The sequence below is a fragment of the Penicillium samsonianum genome, assembly GCF_028829775.1.
Source record: "Penicillium samsonianum strain IBT 33392 chromosome Unknown utg000002l_segment0_segment0, whole genome shotgun sequence".
Lineage (NCBI taxonomy): Eukaryota > Fungi > Ascomycota > Eurotiomycetes > Eurotiales > Aspergillaceae > Penicillium > Penicillium samsonianum.
Window position 1 is genome coordinate 1,993,238 of NW_026643260.1, and position 19,605 is coordinate 2,012,842.

The following is a 19,605-nucleotide window of genomic DNA, read 5'->3' on the forward strand; positions in this document are numbered from 1 at the left end:
TTGTATCGATATATATTGTTTAATCTCATTCTTCTATGATAGACGATCCCCTACTCCTACTACATACTCATCGTTTCATGGCTTCTCTATCAAATTAAACATTTACTCAGTTGTTTCTCCTAAACGCATCCATCTCCAGCAAACTGCTTTTATTAGCTCAATCAATCTGGCGGGAAACTTGTCAGCTTACTTCCATATCCTAGATCATCATTGAAGAACATATTACGGATCTCGTCGCCCGAGGACAGTCCCATGGTCGGGAAGTACCCAACAGCGGTTTTCCCAAGAGCCAAAGCCATCATGGGAGCTACCTCTACCAACTCGACGAACTTGGGTTCCGCATTGTACCGCTCCGCTAACATATGCTGGTGGATATTGACAGCTGCGAAGTGCGCCTGGTGCATCGCCGCTCCACCACGCTTAATACCCGACCAGGAGACAATATCACCGGCAGCATAGTGATATTTCTTGTTCGGCACATCTGCGGAAAATTGAAGACCGGGCGTGATACGGACATATCCCTCCGGATCGCAGGCATCCTTAGGAAGATATGAGGATGTTGGTGCAAACCGTGACACAGCATTAATTACATGGTCGGCAATGAGCTCTCGACCATCTGAGAGCTTGAGCGTATACTTGGCCGGAGCGGAGTCGCTACCGAGAACTGTATCCTGGACGCGTGCTCCCAATACCACTTCGACCTTGGACTCTTTCAGCATTTCAAGAGCCTTTGCTTTAAAATCATTGGGGAGGTCCTCAGAAGAGAGCAGCTGTTGCCGAGAGTGAACGAGGGTTACCTTTGCCTGAGGTTGGAGCATCTTGATCTCGGCGGCGATCTCGATACCGACAGCACCTGCGACGAACCAATCAATTGGTATAACTCAAATGCAAGAAAATAATGTCACATACCGCCTCCAATAACAACAACACCCTTCGAGGCATTCTCAATAGTCTGCACGGAGTCTGCAGTTTCGGCAAGGTATGCCTCCCGAGTCAAAGATTTGGGCGCACTAGGCCACTCTCTTCGCAAGCCCGAGCACGCAATCATGTAGTCGTATTTCTCTTCGACAATCTTGTGCCCATCATTCGCAGTGTTTTGACTGATCCGTGCAATCCGGGACTTACAGTCTATCGAGTCAACTCGTCCTTGGATGTGACTGATATCAGGGGACTGGAGAGCGGGAATATCCTCGAACTTTTTCCAGAATGTGCTGGCATCGGCGTTGGAGGCTATGGCTAAAGGCAGTCCGATAAGGTGATCTAAAATAATTAATGTCAGTGACATGCTTTTAAATGTTACATGAGGATATCGCATACAATAACCGTCGCGCTCATCCACGATGGTTACTTGCACGGGAATCGTGTGCCCTGGGGCCTGGTCGTTCTCATCCAGATTGAATCGACATTTCCGGCCATGACACAAGTCAACAAGGTTCAGAGTTGCGGCCAACCCAGAATAAGACCCTCCGACAATGAGAACCTTGAAGGGCGAGTGTTCTTCGAGACTAGGCATGGCGGCGATCGGTATAGTGGGCTTTTGGTAATAATAGGGGAGTTGTTGGGATAGGAAAAAGAAAAGAGGTCAACTAGGAGCCGGCAAATTGACCCGAGCAACTGATCGGATCAACATGACAAGGTCAAATGTCTCAATACCCGGCCCCGGAGGAAATACGGCCCCCATTACGCATGTATGTAACTTTAACTTTCAATGCAACCTTGTCTTATCAGATCCGACTTCGGTAGTCTTGGCGCCAAGCAGTTATCATTTGTTGAATACAGATGCACTTAATACCATACACTGCTACTTTCTTCAACTCTTTCTGAACTATTCCTCAATAGTGATTGTACTTTCTTTTTTGTATTCAATACGGGCTTTGTTATTGTCCCCGCACTCTCCCCGATATCCGTGCCATCTACAATGTTTGGTTTGCGGCTTTCAAAGGCCAATTGATCCTGGATTTTATCTACCCGGGAACGTATCTGAACGATGAGGCTTTTCGCAAAGTCCACACCGAAGGGGCTCTTGAATATTGGAAAGTATTGAGCACGGAGCATACCTTCCAATGCATTGACACCGACACCGGTAAATTCGCCGGCATGGCAACATGGCAAGTCTACTGGCGGGAAAGAACCAATGAAGAGCGTCAGAAGCCGTGGATTGGATGGTTGGAGGGTGACCAGCGAGAGCGTGCCGAATTTTGGAACAGCTTTGGGAGAAAAGAGAGAAGTGGATTGGGTCCAAGAAGCATGTGTGTGTGACTACTGATCCTGATATTGATAATGACTGTATGTTGACCCAGCGATAGGCTGCCACACAGTTGCAGTGCATCCAGACTACCAGGGTAGAAGTATCGGAGCACAGCTTATGCAATGGGGAACGAACGTGGCAGAGCAGCTGAACTTGCCAATTCACCTTGAGTCAACAGTGGAGGGAGTCCCACTGTACCAAAAACTTGGCTTCCAGACTCTCTCGGAGGGTATCCTGTTCAAGCCCGAAATTACCAGGGTCGACAAAGAGGTTCGAGCACCACTCATGGTGAAAATGCCCACAGCTGCGGGAAACATGACATTTGAGAAATGGGCGACGGACAAGTATATCCCTGTATAAATTAGATATAGACATACTTTTGTTTAGGCCTTCAATGCAAGGCACGATCGGTCACATGCTCGTATGGCATCCCGGTCTTATATTTTGACACTAAGAGGTCCTCTCATGTGCCTACAGAGTAGAATTGAATTACATTTACACCTTTGTCCCTAGCCTGCGACGTGTGTGCACCAAAACCTAAGCTTGCCGCCACACAAGCGAGAACTCCGACCAATTCTGGTAACCCGACTAATCCCAGTAAGCCATCCGACGATGAAACTGGTCATCCCTTTTCGACAGTCTTGGCAAGGAGTTTAGAAGTTACCCAGAGGCCCAAGCGGACAGAGAATTAGAGCCAAGACTTGGCGCATTGGTGAACGAAGCTACCGTGTGAGGTTTTTATTAAACATGTGAAAACTTTCTATTAATCAAATCGTTCATATCGAGCCAAGAATGACAACAGGGGCAGACGAAAGGGAAAATGGGACGAGGCGGTACTCATCAGTGCCGCCGTCACTCCCGGTGACTCCATCGGTAGAACATTATCCCATTGATCAAGTGGACGACGGTTTTTGTGTGCATCCATGTGGGTTGGGGTAATGCTGTGGAGATAAGAAGAGGTTGGTATATCTTAAGGGGAGTCCTAAGGGCAGGTTATGAGGTCGTACATACTCCGTGCTATAAGCGAACTCTACCGAACTCCACCCCGAGCTGATCCATCCATAGATGTGGCGGATATGATAACTTCCAATGTTCGGATCCAACTCGGCAAGTGCCGATCGTTCCCTGGCATTCCCACTGACTTTTACTGATACCATAAAATATCCGTAATACCATACAGACCCGTGTATCGTACTTAAATACAAAGGTGGGGCCGCTGATCTTATCTGATCAAGGATTATCAGATGGCCCACAAACAGTTTGTATACCCATGGACCTAGATACTACAACCTGAATTGTTCAGTGCTCTGGGCGATCCCGATACCAAGACATCAGATATTAAATCATTCATATCAGCGCGAATTGGCTGGCCGACATCGGCTGAATGCAGGGATTTCCGAACAATTCTAGTCATATATTTGAGTTTGAGACATCCAGTGGAACGAAAGAATTAGAAGTCCACTCTTGCAGGGAAGTTGATCCTGCCATGTGTCTTTATTCCGCCTTTTCCGCCCTTTGCGGGCTCCAGGCTACCCTTGTTGTGGCCGAGAATACCACTTGGCCTTGGCAAACCTTCAAATCCAGCGCTCACGAGCCTCCGAATCTCAAGATCTTGGGCAGCATTGACAGCTCCTCTTTTGTATCTTGGATTGACATGCATGAGAACACAATGGCATCTGATGGAACAATGCTGGTCACCGGCTACAATGTCACCCAGACTGATCTCAGTTCCGTGGGAGGCCCCAAGAATGGCTGGATCGCTGACTCGCTCTTCTATGAGATCGACGTCAATACCAACGAGATACTTTTCCGCTGGAGTGCCCTGGAACATGTTGATCAGATTCCCTTGAAAGTTGTACAGCCTTTCTACCCTATTCGGGACTGGGGACACAGCAGCAGCTCTCCCTATGGCTACTTTCACATCAACTCCGTGGACAAGTTTCAAGATGGAACGTACATCAGCTCTTCTCGTTACTACTGTTCGCTGGATACTTCAGGTAAGTTCAAACTTCTTCAAGTGTGTCAAAAATACGTCCCACCTACTAATGTTGCACAATAGGGTCAAACCGGCGGAGACTTTGCACTCAACGGAATCAAGTTCAGCTACCAACACGACGCCTGCATCCACGACGAGACCCACGATGCATTCGTGCTTAGCATTTTTGACAATTCCAACTCTGATGTCCAGAACGGGACTGATCACACTGAAGGCATATTGATGAATGTCAATCTAGCCACTCGTGAGGTCTCCCTTCTCCAAACTCTCCATGATCAACGCGATGAAATCTTTTCGACTTCTCAAGGAAACATACAATTGCTGCCCACAGACCACGTCTTGATGGGCTACGAATCAAATCCTAAAATCCATGAGTACAATACCAACGGGACTTGTGTCATGATTGCCCAGTTTGGATTCGATGATATCGTCGCAAGTTACCGAGCCTATCGCTTCCCCTGGGTCGGCGTCCCCGATACTCTCCCCGATGTGTTTTCTTGCATTGATTAGGGCGGTAACAAGACTAATGTTTATATGAGTTGGAACGGAGCCACTGAGCATAAACAGTGGAAGGTCTTTGGAGGCGCTACTCGTTCAAGCCTGAGTCCAGTCGCAGTGACACTGAAGACAGGATTCGAGACCATAGCGAGCATCAAAGGAAGACTTGGGTATGTTCGAGTGGAATCTCACAGCCTGGTGATCCAGAAAGGTGTTTCCAAAATTGTACCCGTAAAGACTCGGTGTTAGGTGCCACATATATCATATAGGATTGCAATACCTTGTAAACTTTAGTGAGAATAGGCAATGAGAGAACTTAGAATGCACTAATCTTGGCAGGATACCACGTCTGATTTCTATAAGACAATAAAGTTTTGTACATAGTAATAGTTGGGGCGTACTCGAGCACACGGCAGTCCGATAATCATCGAACCCCTGTTTTGTATGAGTCAAAATTCAAAAAAGAGATAATACACTTTTCGATCCTAGATGGTAGATATTCATAGCATGACAACAACTAATTAGAGAAATGTTATTTACCTACCGATGCCCACTAACTTCAATCTAATCCCCATAAGCTTCATCTGCCGACTGCACACTTTTCTATCAACAACACATCAACTTAGATCACGCGCCCCTTGACCTGCTTAAGATCCTTTATCTTGATGTCTCTCCACATCGCAGCACATCCCCAACCAACTACCAGCATACAAACACTTGTAATGAGCATATAACGCTGCGCATCTCCATAGGCGTGAGCAATGGCATTCCGAGCAGGGCTTCCCCACTCATACGACAGCTGGGCCGTGATATCCGAATAAACCGTCGCCACACTCACCTCCGCCGGCACGTATTTGGCCAGCGCCTTCGGGAACTCACTGGTCCAGATAGCGGCAGACACAGTTGATCCAATTGCACTCCCAATACTACCGAATAGATTCAGCATGGCAAGTATAACAGCGATGTGCTGGTGATCCGAAGGCGCCATCATAGCAAGCTCGCCACAGATGACCGTGGTTCCACCAGCGAAGGCAACGAAGATTTGAGTCATGCAAATATACCCGATACCCGCATCGGGCTGACGGAATTTAATCATCAGTCCAACGCCCAGGATCATAAGCGGGAAAGAGAAGTAAACGGCCAGCCATTTGAAGCGACCAGTCCAACGGATCAGGAAACCGACGAGGAGACAAAAGAGACAGGATCCGACTCTGTAGATGGCTGAGACATAGCTGGCTTCTGTGACATCCAGACCCCAAACGACCTGGAGCATTGATGAGAAGTAACTACCCCAGACCATTGAGTTGAAAAACTCAAAGATGAACATTAACCCGCCGAAGAAGACGGTTCGGTCCATCAATAGATTAAATGGGATGAAGGTCACTGGGGCCCAAAATCGCTCGTAGATAGCGAATGCGATGAGCAAAAGGCCTCCAAAAATGATCATGCAAATTATCATTGCCGAGCGCCATTGATCCTTTTGATATGACCAGAGACTGAACGGAAGAAGGAACAAGGCCATTCCGCCCGCCAGAAGAATGATTCCAATCAAGTCGACCTCGATGCAGTATTGCTTTACTGTAGACAAGGTGAGAGAACCACGGCTGGGCGCGAGCAAGCCCATCTTCTTGGCCTTTTGCTGATTCCAGAAGAACAGAAGACACAGAGGAGCCACCACGACCGGAACAATGATGGTGAATATTCCGAATCCCCATCGCCAGCCGGGGCCTTTGAGTACACTCTGGGAAATTGGTCCACCAATCCAGGTGGTGATTATATATGGCGAGGTTGCAAACGACAACATGAGGGCTCGGTTCTTCAATGCAGAGGTGTCCGAAATAAAAACAGTCAGACAATAGCTGACTCCTTGGGATCTAGAATTTGTCGCAAATTAGCCAAGCTGTTGGAAAGACATTGAAAAGTTCAATGTGGATATCATACCCCACGGATGAGAAAACCTGCGCGGCCGCGTATGTCTGGACGTTGTCGCAGGCGGCCATCATGATGAATCCCACAACCCAAATGATCAACATCAAAGACATACCCTGAGGCCGACCCCACGAGTCCAAAATCTTTGCCAAGGGAATTTTACTCAAGCCGCCAATGATATTGGCCATGATACTTGTGGCAGCCGTCAAAGAATGGAGCATGAAGGCACTGGTCACGTAGGGGTTTAGAGATCGGATGACGACCTCCTGGATGGAGGTAACAAAATAGATAAACCAAATGCTTCACACGAGAAGAGTCAGTGGTTTGAATGGATAGAAACGTTGGATCAAGAAGAGATTCTCACATCACATATGCCAGGATCATATGAGACTTAGTCCACACGGCCGCGGCAGCCTGAACACCCTTCACACCAGCCTGAGCCTCTTGATCGAGAGACTTCTGATCCGAGTTGCCATGATCATCAGCCGTATTTCTCGGTGTGAGAGCTGTCTCTGGCTGTTTCTCGGAGGGATAGAGAACGTCAGAGCCCATCTGGTGAGCAATCTCCGTTTCCTTCGATGCCATGGCGAGAGACTCTATGGTTTGAATACTAGCCAGGCTAGAAATCGCTGATCAGTGTGATATATATACCTATCAGATGTGCATTAGCCCGACATCGGTAACAAGGAAGATTCTGCACCAATGGATTGAGGAAAGTTTCCGGTAGGTAATAATTTCCATTACCGCCAGGGAGGTTAGTCGGGGCCGGCCTCCTTGGCGCACCTAAGTGTCGAGAAGATGGATCCGTAGCCATTCCTAGGGGCTTCTCCGTCCAATAAATTCTGTCCTTGGGCTCGAGTGCTCTGATGCCACCTCAGTACTTTTCGATTAGCCCATTCTAGGTTTGACTTTCCTTGTCTTTTTCTCATTCAGAAGACACCTGTGGGCCAACAATCCAGAGGATGGCACTTTTATTCCTCTCTTCGTTGTGCTGTCTTTGGTCCTAGTGGTATTTGGTATTTTTGTCATACGGTGGACTCGTTTTACGGTATTAGAAAAATGACCTTCAAATTTACATACGTGTATTTGAGCTTTACAGCGTTTTCGACAGTATTTTTGTGTTCTCTCTCCATTTCTCTCCATTTCTCTCCATTATTAGTGGCCTGCCAAACGTCTCTATTAAATGATTCCGCGTGTTGCGCTTCATGAGTACATACCTACGGAGCAACCTTTTTTCCTCTGTCGGCTGGTAGTTTCCTATTTTAGCCGGCGTCACTTTTACGCCCCCAAAACCCTGCAGCCCTAAGGAGCGTAAGGAGCAGTGTGCCTAGGCTGACAATTATTTCGTTTAGGGACCTGTTAATTCACACACCACAAGTGTCTCACTCTTACTAAAGTCACGGGGTATCATGACCTTATGTTCCTTTTCCTCAGTATAACTTGAGTTCACATCCTATGATGAACTCTACACCAATTCATGCTTCCCATATACTCTAAACACTAGATGCCTCCAGGCCTCCAGCGCATTCTAGTTTTACGAAAACGAACTCAAGTGCAAGGGTCTAACAAGTCCTTTATCTGTTATCTGCACAGATAGCATTCGGCTCAAATTCATTTGCTTGGTGATGTCTTGAATTCCTAATATTACACTCCGAGGACTTTTCCAAGAACTGCTCACCTATACAGCGTTTATTCTCTGCTCACAATCGAAAGCTTTGGACCGTTCTCTAGCATCGGAAACGAATGTCATATCTAACTCCTCCGTTCGATACCGCCTCTGCGTCAGATGATACGTGACATAACCAGAAACGAAAGCCTCAACCACCTTAGATAGCCCGAAGTGAGCCTTTCCAAGCGTCCGCAAAGTCTGAATCACGTCGCTTGTATCATCACAGAGCTTCCTCAGAAACTCGATCTGAGTCAGCCCTTTACACCTGGCCGAGTTCGCGATGAAATTAGAGTTGTCCATCTCAGCCATTTCTTTGTAAAACGACATGATGTCATTTATCCAGTTGAAACCCCATGTCAGATATGGTATCAGCGGTAGGCAGTATCGGAGGCATTCGGCTTCGGAGAATTGTGCCATTGGGAACAACATAAAAGAGTAGGCTTCGGCCACGCCGACTTTCAGGCGAAAATAGCCAGGGAAGAGATGGGCTTCTGGGGGGAATTGAAGATTCTCGCTGTCGGCTTCTGCGTAACATGCGCTGATGAATTGTAGTGAGTCCTTGATGATCATATCGCCGGCAAATTGGCCGAAGATAGAATGGAACGAGCTTAGGAACACTCCCATGCTCTCGAGAACCGGGCTTCCTTGAGGCTGTCGGCTCAATAGGCAAACATTGAATCGCTTTAGGTGATGCTTGAACTCGGGATCATGGGCAAAATCATCAATGATGAGACAATAAGTAGTGAATATTGCCACTGTGCATTGTATATTGAAGGGGGTTGTTTGGAAAGTCGTGGTTGCGATTCCGACGCTGGTCGTGATCTGTGGCTCGACCTTCGAAACAAATTCATCTGAGAATCCGTTATTCTTGAAATGCAGCTTCACTTCGTCTTCAACTGCAGGATATAGTTTCAAAGGAGGAAACTCATAACCAATATCCAAAAGAAATGCCTGTATGATTCCAGAAAGCTCTGCCTTATTCTCAGGACTAACAGCGAGGACCATTTTTGAAGATGGAAGGAGTAGAGGAAAGAGAAGTGTGGGAAATAAAAAGAAAGACAAGATGGGTACATAAGGGAGGTGATGAACTTGTGTAACTAACATGTAGCAAGGTCCTGACTGGGATAGGATCTTCCGATGTCAGAGGTTAAATCCATGAGTACACTACGGGGCTGAATTACTCAGTATGTATCATGTCAGACCGACACTGCCACCTTGAGTGAACATATCAGGAAGTGATCAGAATGGTTCCTATTAATCCCGAGTCACACGAAACTCAAAGATAACGAGATATCCTAAGGAGTTCGGATGTCTGCCTCCCTTGGGAAGATCGTGCATGAACGTTCCACACACATCAGATGTTGATTTATCTGATTCGAATTGTCTCAAGGCATTAAGGCACCAAGTCACCATCACTACTCACGTGCTTAACTAGGTAGAGCGCAATTTAATTTTTCGGCCAATCAGAGGCCAGGAAAATCAAATTTGAGATTTCCAAAAGCGGCTCTGTCACTTTTTGATTTGCTTCTATCAAACTCAAGATTCGATCAGATACTCAATGGCCGGTCACGACATTGAAGAGAATCGAGAGAAACACAGCAATGGCGAGTCACCACAATTGCCAGAATTGCAGCGAAGGCTCAAAAGCCGACATCTTCAGATGATCGCAATGGGTAAGAACTCCGACCTATACACATTTTTGTTGTGATTCATATTCTTATCTTTGTGCAGGGGGTGCTATAGGCACAGGTCTATTCATCGGTAGTGGAAGTGCCATTGCTACCGCGGGCCCTGTCGGCGCCCTGATTGCCTTCACCTTCATTGGGTCAATCGTGTATTCAGTCATGATAGCCTTGGGTGAGGTGGCCACGTACCTACCGATCCCAGGAGCATTTGCCACATATGCGACGCGCCTGGTCGATCCCAGCTTAGGCTTTGCAATGGGCTGGATCTACTGGTTTTCATGGGCCTCGACATTTGCCCTTGAGTTGACTGCCACTGGCCTAATCATTCAATATTGGGATGACGCAATCCCAATGGCAATATTCATTGCTGTATTCTGGGTTGTCATCATAATCTTGAACATGTTTCCTGTGAGCTGCTACGGTGAAGTCGAGTTCTGGCTTTCAAGCATCAAAATCATCACCGTCGTTGGGTTTATGATATTCGCGATTTGCATCAATGCTGGCGTTGGCAGGGAGGGTTATCTAGGATTCAGATACTGGGTGCATCCAGGCCCATTCCGCCCTTATCTGATTGAGGGACAAGACGCTCTAGCTAAATTCGTCGGATTTTGGGCCATCTTAATTAAAGCCGGGTTTTCATACCAAGGCACCGAGCTTGTTGGTATTGCCGCGGGTGAAACGGAAAACCCTCGCAAGAACATTCCCTCTGCAATCCGGAAAACCTTCTTTCGGATCGTGTTTTTCTTCGTTTTTACGATTTTCTTCGTCGGCATCGTTGTGCCATCCAACGACGAACGCCTTACCTCCAATGACAGCGGTGCAAATGCAGATGCTTCCCCCTTTGTCATCGCTGCGAAACGTGCCGGTGTCAACGTCCTACCTAGCATCATCAACGCAGTCCTACTTACTGTGGTCCTTTCCGCAGCCAATTCAAACGTATACAGCGGCAGTCGGATTCTAGTCGGTTTGGCTCATGAGGGTTTCGCTCCCCGCTTTTTCTTGAAAACAACCAAACACGGCGTGCCCTACGGAAGTGTTGGGTTTACAGCTCTGTTTGGCCTCTTGGGCTTCCTCAATGTGTCGAATGCCGGAGCGACTGTCTTCAACTGGTTGATGCAGATTGCTGGCTTGGCGGGTTTTATTACCTGGGCATCTCTGAATATTTGCCATCTCGCATTTATGAGAGCTTTGGCTGCGCAAGGCATTTCACGCGATAGTCTTCCATATAAGGCTAACTGGCAACCCTTTTTCTCGTGGTATGGCTTGTTCTTCAACATGCTTATCATCATCACCCAGGGCTTCACTGCTTTCATTCCGAAATTCAGTGTTACCGACTTCTTCATCAACTACCTCAGTCTCATATTGTTTGCGGTGCTGTACATTGGCCATAAGGTTGCTTTCCGGCCGAAGTTCGTGAGGCCTGTCGAGGCTGATATTGCCACTGGGCGATGTGAGGAATGAAGAGTGGGAAAACGGCTACAAACTATGTGTGGAAATTTATTTGTAATATGTATATTGATCTAGATTGAAAGACTGTATAAAATCGAGAGACACTAGAATGCTTATATCTGAAACCCATTCTATTAATTTCACATATATTCAAGTTATCCTACTAGAAATAGGTAGTAATACTAAAATGTAATTAGTTATGTTATGTTAGTAAAATGTAGGAATTCTTACATCTGAAATACCCATTCTAATTAATTTCACACTTATATTCAATGCCCTACTAGATACGAGTAGTAGATAGAATATAATAAATATATTTATGTTAATAGTTCGTAATTGTAGTTCTTAATATAGAAATGGTAAAGAAATCCTAATCTGTCATGGATAACCCAGTGGAAGGCTCACCGCCATGCCAATTACCCTGCTTCGGCTGCAAGGCCAGCAGGAAAGGTGCCTGGTACGAATCCCGGGGTTGGCATTTTCACTCGTGCGAGTAATCCACGACGCTGGAAGCCATTAAGCAATGGAAATGACCCTTGAGGGAAGCAATTCTGCAGAGACATTTCCACCCCGGGATGGCGTCGCCAGATTACACCGTCCTGTTACAGGAAAGTTGGCAATTTGGTGTGACAACTACTATTTCTTTTTTTTCCCCTTCTTTGTGAGGTTATTTTTCACTCCCACTTATTTATCTTTACAATTTTTTTTTGGCAACGCAACTATTCTATCACTCCGTAAAAACCATATACTACCATGTCTCTCTTACAGTCTCGTCATTTGAGATAGGATAATAAATTGACATAACAAGTCGAACACGCTAATAATAGCATGATAAAAATGTACAAAGAAAAACATAAAGAATAAATAAAACATGGAGAAAAATCAACACACCACCTGTTCCACACATAAGACAAGAAGAGGAATGAAACACTCAAATCAATCCATCAAGGTGTACCCATATGAGTCTCATGCGATGCATGCACGGAAGTATTCTGCGTCTGCTCCAAAACCACAGCATAAAATTTCCCTTCTTCTGAGATATCACGGTAGGGACCTGCAGAGACGACGGCCCTAAACAAACCAAATTAGCTCATTCACATTCGAATGATATCAGACAACGACATCAAAAGCAAAAAGTTTCAAAAAAAAGAATCAAAATCAGAAACATACCACCCCTTATACTTCGGCTGATTAAAAATATCCGTAAACACCCTCAGCACTCGCAATGGCAACTCCAGAATAGAAGGCATCACAGGCCCATCACCACAAATGGGTAACCCCAGCTTGTTGACGGGGAGGTAGATGGTCTCAGCGACGTTCTGCGGGTTGCGCGTCTCCTGGAAGATGAGGAGACGGCGCGAGGCGTGCGACGGCGGTCCGCCTGCTGGCGGTGGTCTGGCGTTTGCGCTTGCGCTCATGCTCATCGTGAGGGCTTTTTGAGTGTGAAGGGTGCGCAATAGGTTTTTGCGGAGATCCGTGTTGGATTTTCTTTTTCTTGGGCTTGGGGTTTGGGGGGATAGGTTGTTCAGTTTGGCTGTTCTTTTTTTTTGGTGTTGTTGTTTTTTTATCCCTTAGACTTTGCGCTGCGTCTCTGACTTCAGAGCTTAGAAATAGCGCGTTTTCTTCCGCGGTTCATTAGTATGGTCTCTTTGGATATAGTTCGAGGGCTTCTTACTATTTGTTGACAGTGCGTGTATGGAGGGCGCGACAGGCTCTGCTTATCGTTGGGCGATCAGTGTCCCGATTAGGAGATCGCGGGGCAAAAAGGGGGGACTTTGGAGAAATTTATATTGTAGGAGGATGAAGAAAGGAAGGAAGATGGGAAGTCGAATGTCGTCTGGTAGTTTTAAGGGGGGAAATAAGCCAACAGAAGAGGGGAGGGATTTAATGAGCAATGCTATGATTGTTGTACCTACATCCATGGATGTACTAAAATGAATTCTTAGATTTTAGATCCCATACACAACATGCATTGATCATGACATTAATTAGATTATTCCTATACTCTAGAGTCTCTAGATGACGTAGGTAAAATAAAATCACAGCCAACAGAGAAAGAAGAAGAAAAAAAACACTGGGTATCATGATAATGTGGCCGAAGAGAAACAAATAAAAGAAACAAAAGAACGTCAATCCCGCTCAAATCAGGGATAAATCATGGTATATGGCATCATTCACTATGCAGCGATGAAACGAGAAAAGAAGAAAGATCAAATCAAGCATCAAGCTCTCCCTCTAGCACTCTCCGCGCAGCATCCAGACGACGCCGTAGCACACGCACAGCTTTCACATCTGGATCCGAAGAGGTCGTGATTGCCTGCAGATCCATACAGACGTTACCAAGGCTGGCGAACAGTGCTTCCAGCATCTGTGTGTCATCATCGTTGATGCCACCGACACTGGGGGTGCTGGATGCCGCGCGCACAGTCGAGACGAGGGACGAGACAAGAGAGGTTGGGGTTGCAGAACCGGCCGTAGCTGAGGATGAACGGCCAGTGGGTTTCTGAGGGGAAAGGTTGTTCGGGTCCACTGGGTTGGTGTCGCGGCTTTCGTCGTATCGTGGTCCACGGGGTGTTTCGGAGCGATCACCCTCGACCTCGACCTCTTGGATTGGACTTGGCTGGTGGCTGTGGCTGTGGCTGTGGGGGTGGCCGTGACCATGAGATTGGGAATGGCTATGGCTATGGCCGTGTCGCAGCTCTGTCCAAGGATTAGTGTCGGGAACGCCAGGGGAAACAGATCGCGGGAACCTACCTTGATTAAACCGTCGGTCCCAGTACATCACGCTGTCAATGTCGTCCTCGTCGTCGGGACGCTCGCCTTCGTTTGCGGTTGCGAAGGTTGCCACTGTCGAGACAGACATGTTGCTGTTGGTACGGGAGTGTCGCGCGTATGCGGGCCGGGTTGTCTCGACTGATCCGTTCGAGCTGTTGCTTACCCGACGGAGTTGCTGGGTGTAGTTTCCCAGTGCGCTATGCAAGATGAAATGCTCATAGTCGAACGCATCCTCGCGCATCTCGTGGGGCGTCGCATCCGTGTGCGATGGTACGTTAGGGAAGGCTTCCATGTCGCTCTCGAGGTCATCGTCAAGCGGTTCACGCAAGATCTCATCCAGAGCTTCGCGGTCGATGTCCTCATCGAAATCACCTTCTTCGGCATCTTCGTACATTGTCTCGGCGACAGATTGGTCATCGGCATAGTCAGCAGGCTCATTTCCTTGCCAATTCCCGGCGTGCTTGGACGTATTCCCAGCGACGTGCTCATCGGATCTGCGTCGATCTTCCGCGGCTGCATCATTCGAGACATCCCGAATGTTTTCAGAGCTGGCATCACGTCGGGGATTGGAGCCACGACTGCCCTGACCATCTCTGAGCTCCAGCGCATTCGCATACCAGTGATCAGCAGCCGTCAATGGGCTGGGCGTGCGCAAGCTTTGCAAGCTGCGCCGGCGAAGATTATCCTCCTGGGTCTTCACCTTGAGAGAAGAGATCTTGATATGAAGCCCCTTCATCTGATACTGGAGATCCCGCACCTGCAGTTGCGACTGCGCGCGGCTAGGGGGACCAAAGGAGCTGTAGACTGGACTGAAACCCTCCGGGTTGGATTTCGATTCCTCCTCCGAGGAAATGCCCAACCCATGTGGCGAATTCGGCGAACTGTCTTCGGTGGAAACAGGTGACTGCGCCGTCTGGCCGTGTTCCTGGTCATTCACATGTATCGGAGGCTGAATGGAGGAAACCGATGACCGGTGCGTCAGATACGCCCTCGTAGGTGCATACTGGAACGATCGATCATCAGTATTAAGGCTAGACGAAGTGCTCGCGCCCATCGCACTGACAGAACGCGAGATACGCTTATTATCATTCGAGAAGCTCGAATCAGACGGAATATTCGTCTCCGAGTGCACTCTCGAATGGCGATTATTCGTCGTATCCTGCGACACAATAAGCGACTGCCGTCGAAGCGAGGAGCTCTTAGGATCCGTGCGCGAAATCGACCTATACAGTCCGCCCACCGGCTGGTGCATTCCCATTGGCTGGATATAGCCCGAATTCGAGGGCGAGGGCGAGGCAGTCGTGCGCGGTGTCGTCGACCGAGCTCGAGTGAGATTGTTTTCCATAAGCTGAGAAAACAAAGCACGTTAGTATTACTCCGTAGCCAACCTGCGCGCAAGACAAGACATCAACATACATTCAACCGTTTCTTCGCATTCTCCAGGATCCTCTCCGCCTCGCTACTCAGTATCGCCGAGGAAAACTCCTCCCCGGGCCCCTTGCCCTCTGCAGCTGCAGACGCCACGGCGTTACTAGCGGGCACAGAAGAAACCCCCTGCAGCTCCAACGACGGCGGTAGCTTGCGCTCTCGCGACCTCGGGGTGAACGGGGGATTCGTCGCGTCCGTTATGCGCCTCAGACACATTCCTGGAAGTGGAAGCGCGTCTGCTCCCCGCACTGATGGTGGAATTGGAGCTACTCCACGCAGGATTATCCCTGCTCTGATCGTCGTGCTCATGCAGTAGCGGTGAGCTGGCCAGGTCTTGTTCGTCCGAATCGCCGAATCCCTCCGATCTGGCGGGCGAGAGCTCTTCGCCAATATCCGAGAGACGGCGGCTGACATTCACGTCGTCGTGTGTCCAGGCATGGCGGGAAAAATTTTTCTTCTGTCGACTGGGTGCGGACATGGAGGCATTGGGGTCCGATTGGTTGCGGGAATTGAGATGCGACAAGTAGGCGATTTGGGGTGGGGAGGGAGTTTGGGATTCGCGTTCGCCTTCGTATGGCAGGATCATGTCCGGGTCTGTTAGAGTGAGTGAGGGCATGTTTTCTCTCTCAGGCCCTGGGGCCTGGGGTTTTTCCGTTGCAGAATGGGTAGAAGGAGAGAGAGAAAGGGTCGAAGTCGCAGAATCGACCCGTGTACGGGTTGGGTACCGTTACAGTTAGTTTCTCCCCTTAGACAGTTTAGCGTGCCCTGATCATTGCCTTATTGGGATGTGTGGTTGTGAAGATATTCCCAATTTCATATCTCATACAGAGTAAAAACAAGTAGGTAGGGAATTAGGCTTCGACTACCCTTACAGTTGTCAATAGTGGTAGTTTAAGTAGCATTAGGTATAAAATAGCAGCTGATAGATCATAACAATGTTTTTCTATGTACACTTCGAGAACAACAAGCTTTCTCAGGTTATAATAATAAGATTACCTAGGTAAATGTCGATGCTCTAGTTTCTTTCTTTAATTAGGATTGTCTCACGCCAACTATTCGAGTAATACGGTGTAGTAAAAGAGACATGGCCCTTGAATGTGATGTATACCTATGCACACGCTCGTATAGGATGCATTATTGCAGTAAGGATATGAGGGTATGACCCAGACATATTTATTATTGATTGCACTATATTATTACCGTCAGCTGGATATTTCCAAGGGTCCTTTGTTATGGTTAAAATAAAAATGGACGAACCCCTGAGATCGGCCACCCGTAAGAGTATGAGTTCCACACCTGTGGAGAAGGTAATTTCAGGGACACTCAACGTTCATTAGAAGAAAAAAAGAAGAAAAAAGAGAAGAGAAAAAAAGAGAAGAGAAAAAAAGAAAGGTATGCTTTTTTGTATACAACGTAATTACACATGCAATAATCCCGTAGAAACGCTTATATCTAGATCTTTGAAAGCAACAACTTCGCACCACTGCTAGACGGGCTGGGCTTCTTCTTTCCATCCTTCTCCACGACCAACGCCGAGGCCTGCTCCAGCGCCTTCTTGTTTTTCTTCAGAGTCTTGAGCAGCTCGCTCTTCTTCTCAAAGTCCTCCGACTCAGCCAGCGCGACAATCACGAAGGGGTTAGCCCCCGTCGCCCAGTCCATGACCTCATCCTTGATCTGCTCGTACAGCACACTGTGGAAGTTCAACGCAGGCTCCACCTTCTCGACGGACTTCGAGGCTGGGTTGAATCGTCCACCCTGCACAAGAGACTTGAGAAGACGTCCGGCGTGTGCGGTATCGCGGGCTTCGGTGTGCGACTTGGCGGCCTCAGCCACGGCGGCGAGAGCGGCGGTCTTGTCACCGTCGGCTTCGAACAGCACCTCGGAGAGGAACTGGCAGCCGAAGGTCGTCTCGAGGAGAGTAGAGGCGCGGGCAGCGATGAATTCGAGCATTGTCGGCGAAGCGGCCTTGACGAGTTCCAGACGGCGCATGGCCGGGTCTTTCTTGGAGGTTTCCTTGCGGACCTCGCGGACTTCTTCAAGGACCGTTTGGTCGGCCTCGGGGAGGAGCCACTTGACGCGTTCGCCGGCGAAGGGGTATAGCACGGCGATACGTGCGGTCAAGTCGTTGACCTGGTAGCAGAGTTCCTCGTGGCGGGCCTCTTCGGCTTCGTTCTGGTTCAAAAGCTCGGGGAAGAAAGACTTGGCGCTGAGTTTTGTGTCATCAATGACCTCGTAAGCGGCAAGGATAACCTGGTGACCGTAGACGTCGCCGGCCATGGCCTTGACGGTGTCGCGGAAGAATCGTAGGAGCAGCTTGCGGTCTTTGGCGTTGGAGTATGCGAGCGTCAGACACATCAAACGGGAGCCGGACTTGGTGAAAGCCAAGTTCTTGACCAAGTCACCCTCTTCGTCACCCTTGAGCAGCTCGATGAACTCGTTCGCTTCGTTGCTGCCGGGTTTTGTGCAGAGGAAATATTGCAACATAGCATCGTGAAGCATGGTGAAACCGGTGCTCTTCTTCTGCACCAGCTGGTTAATCAGCTCGCGCAAGTAGTTCATGATCGGTCCACGCTTCTCGGGGTGGGCTTCGATGATCTTGGCGAGATCGGAAGTGGTGTCATTCTCATCTTGGAAAATGACAAACTCGGGACCGTACCACTCGCGGAGGAGTCTGTTTTTCTGTGCCTTGGTCGCAACTGTGCGGTAGATGTCGTCAAGAATCCATGAGCCCTCGGGGTGGCGGATGAGACGTCTGACATGGCCGTAGAACTCTGGGATGATCAAATCGCGGGTCTCGTCGTCTCCGTGGACAATCAACTTTCCAACCAAGAACTTGGCGTATCGACTTTGCGCCAGCTCCTTGTAAGTGCCCTTCAACTCGTGCGCGATCAGCTTGCGCTGCTCGAGGTTTCCGTACTTGAGAGCAGTCTGAATAACGCGCACCGAGTCGTGCTTGAACACAAAGTCACGAACGCGGGTAGTGATGATCTCAAACAGCTCCTTGACAAGCTTCTTTCTCTGTTCCAGAGGCACGTGGGACTTGCGGCGCAACTGCTCCCACAACTTCTTGGAGCGGGCGACAGTATCGGCATTGGGCTTCGCGGCCTTGCGCTCCTGCTGGAGTGCTTTTTGCTTGATGTGGGATTCGCGAGAGTTGTTGTCTAAGCGCGCAATAATGATTAGATGTGGCACCGCCAAGGAGGTAGAACTGAAACTTACTGTTGGGGTTGGGGTTGGGGTTCTTTGAGGCCTCATTCCGCTCTTCGTCATCCGCATCGGACTTCTTGTCTGACTTGGGCTTCTCCTCCTCCTCGCTCACATCGGGCATCTCATCGTCTGAAAGGGCATCAAGGGCATCAATATCTTCGTCCGAGACATCGTCAATGTCAAAGTCATCGTCGTCCGAGGATTCTTCCTTCTGAACCTTCTTCGAGGGCTTCTTGTCGCTCTTGCTGGATTTGGAATCCTTCTTGGAGTCCTTCTTAGATGAAGAGCTCGACTTCACGGACTTGGACTTCGATGCGGAGCCTTCCTTAGTCTTGCTCCGCTTGCCATTGCGCTCCTCACTGCCGTCAACAGCACGCTTCAATCCAGCCATTATGAAAGATAATTTCCGTAGGCTGTAGGGTATCTCCGATTGAAAAAAAAGTAATAAAACTGGGGTCTTTGCGAGCGGAGACTGCTCGATGTCCTGGTGGATAATTTTTTTTGATTGCAGGCGGAGGAAGTTTTTTTGCCAGCTGTTTGCACAGTTTGCACTGATAAGATACAACATAGCCCTGCCCAGGTGGACTACCTAGGTATGACTTCCAGCAGGTTCGTACACATTAGCAACAACATATTAAAATAAATATTTCTATTGAATTTCTAACAGAAAATAAGATCGACTGATATGTGGAGGTCCGAGGGCAGATTGCCATGGAAGTTC

At 48.4% G+C, this 19,605-nt stretch overlaps 9 protein-coding genes across 9 annotated transcripts; 3 read left to right on the forward strand and 6 right to left on the reverse strand.

The window, feature by feature from the left end:
- Nucleotides 1–102: 102 nt before the first annotated feature.
- N7471_002602 (uncharacterized protein) lies at nt 103–1,513 on the reverse strand (the record flags this gene model as incomplete). Its single annotated transcript, XM_057275322.1, has 4 exons — nt 103–143; nt 191–853; nt 910–1,260; nt 1,318–1,513. 4 exons carry the CDS (start codon nt 1,511–1,513, stop codon nt 103–105), a joined length of 1,251 nt encoding a protein of 416 aa, XP_057139960.1.
- A 431-nt stretch (nt 1,514–1,944) lies between these two features.
- N7471_002603 (GNAT family N-acetyltransferase) lies at nt 1,945–2,608 on the forward strand (the record flags this gene model as incomplete). Its single annotated transcript, XM_057275323.1, has 2 exons — nt 1,945–2,251; nt 2,307–2,608. Coding segments are annotated over 2 exons (609 nt in total), but the record flags the coding sequence as incomplete, so codon positions are not given.
- Nucleotides 2,609–3,734: 1,126 nt separating this feature from the next.
- N7471_002604 (arylsulfotransferase family protein) lies at nt 3,735–4,754 on the forward strand (the record flags this gene model as incomplete). Its single annotated transcript, XM_057275324.1, has 2 exons — nt 3,735–4,265; nt 4,308–4,754. 2 exons carry the CDS (start codon nt 3,735–3,737, stop codon nt 4,752–4,754), a joined length of 978 nt encoding a protein of 325 aa, XP_057139962.1.
- A 610-nt stretch (nt 4,755–5,364) lies between these two features.
- N7471_002605 (uncharacterized protein) lies at nt 5,365–7,256 on the reverse strand (the record flags this gene model as incomplete). The annotated part of the gene is made up of 3 exons (XM_057275325.1): nt 5,365–6,616; nt 6,684–6,971; nt 7,036–7,256. The coding sequence occupies 3 exons, from the start codon at nt 7,254–7,256 to the stop codon at nt 5,365–5,367; spliced, it is 1,761 nt and encodes a 586-aa protein (XP_057139963.1).
- A 1,093-nt stretch (nt 7,257–8,349) lies between these two features.
- Nucleotides 8,350–9,345, reverse strand: N7471_002606 (uncharacterized protein; the record flags this gene model as incomplete). Its single annotated transcript, XM_057275326.1, has 1 exon — nt 8,350–9,345. One exon carries the CDS (start codon nt 9,343–9,345, stop codon nt 8,350–8,352), a length of 996 nt encoding a protein of 331 aa, XP_057139964.1.
- A 516-nt stretch (nt 9,346–9,861) lies between these two features.
- On the forward strand, nt 9,862–11,486 carry N7471_002607 (uncharacterized protein; the record flags this gene model as incomplete). Its single annotated transcript, XM_057275327.1, has 2 exons — nt 9,862–10,013; nt 10,072–11,486. Exons 1-2 carry the CDS (start codon nt 9,899–9,901, stop codon nt 11,484–11,486), a joined length of 1,530 nt encoding a protein of 509 aa, XP_057139965.1. The 5' UTR covers nt 9,862–9,898.
- Nucleotides 11,487–12,418: 932 nt separating this feature from the next.
- Nucleotides 12,419–13,118, reverse strand: N7471_002608 (uncharacterized protein; the record flags this gene model as incomplete). Its single annotated transcript, XM_057275328.1, has 2 exons — nt 12,645–13,118; nt 12,419–12,545 (listed from the first exon to the last, which is right to left on the reverse strand). Exons 1-2 carry the CDS (start codon nt 12,896–12,898, stop codon nt 12,419–12,421), a joined length of 381 nt encoding a protein of 126 aa, XP_057139966.1. The 5' UTR covers nt 12,899–13,118.
- A 571-nt stretch (nt 13,119–13,689) lies between these two features.
- On the reverse strand, nt 13,690–16,263 carry N7471_002609 (uncharacterized protein; the record flags this gene model as incomplete). Its single annotated transcript, XM_057275329.1, has 4 exons — nt 13,690–14,078; nt 14,229–15,597; nt 15,666–15,760; nt 15,801–16,263. The coding sequence occupies 4 exons, from the start codon at nt 16,261–16,263 to the stop codon at nt 13,690–13,692; spliced, it is 2,316 nt and encodes a 771-aa protein (XP_057139967.1).
- An 866-nt stretch (nt 16,264–17,129) lies between these two features.
- N7471_002610 (uncharacterized protein) lies at nt 17,130–19,275 on the reverse strand (the record flags this gene model as incomplete). Its single annotated transcript, XM_057275330.1, has 2 exons — nt 17,130–18,838; nt 18,897–19,275. 2 exons carry the CDS (start codon nt 19,273–19,275, stop codon nt 17,130–17,132), a joined length of 2,088 nt encoding a protein of 695 aa, XP_057139968.1.
- Nucleotides 19,276–19,605: the final 330 nt, after the last annotated feature.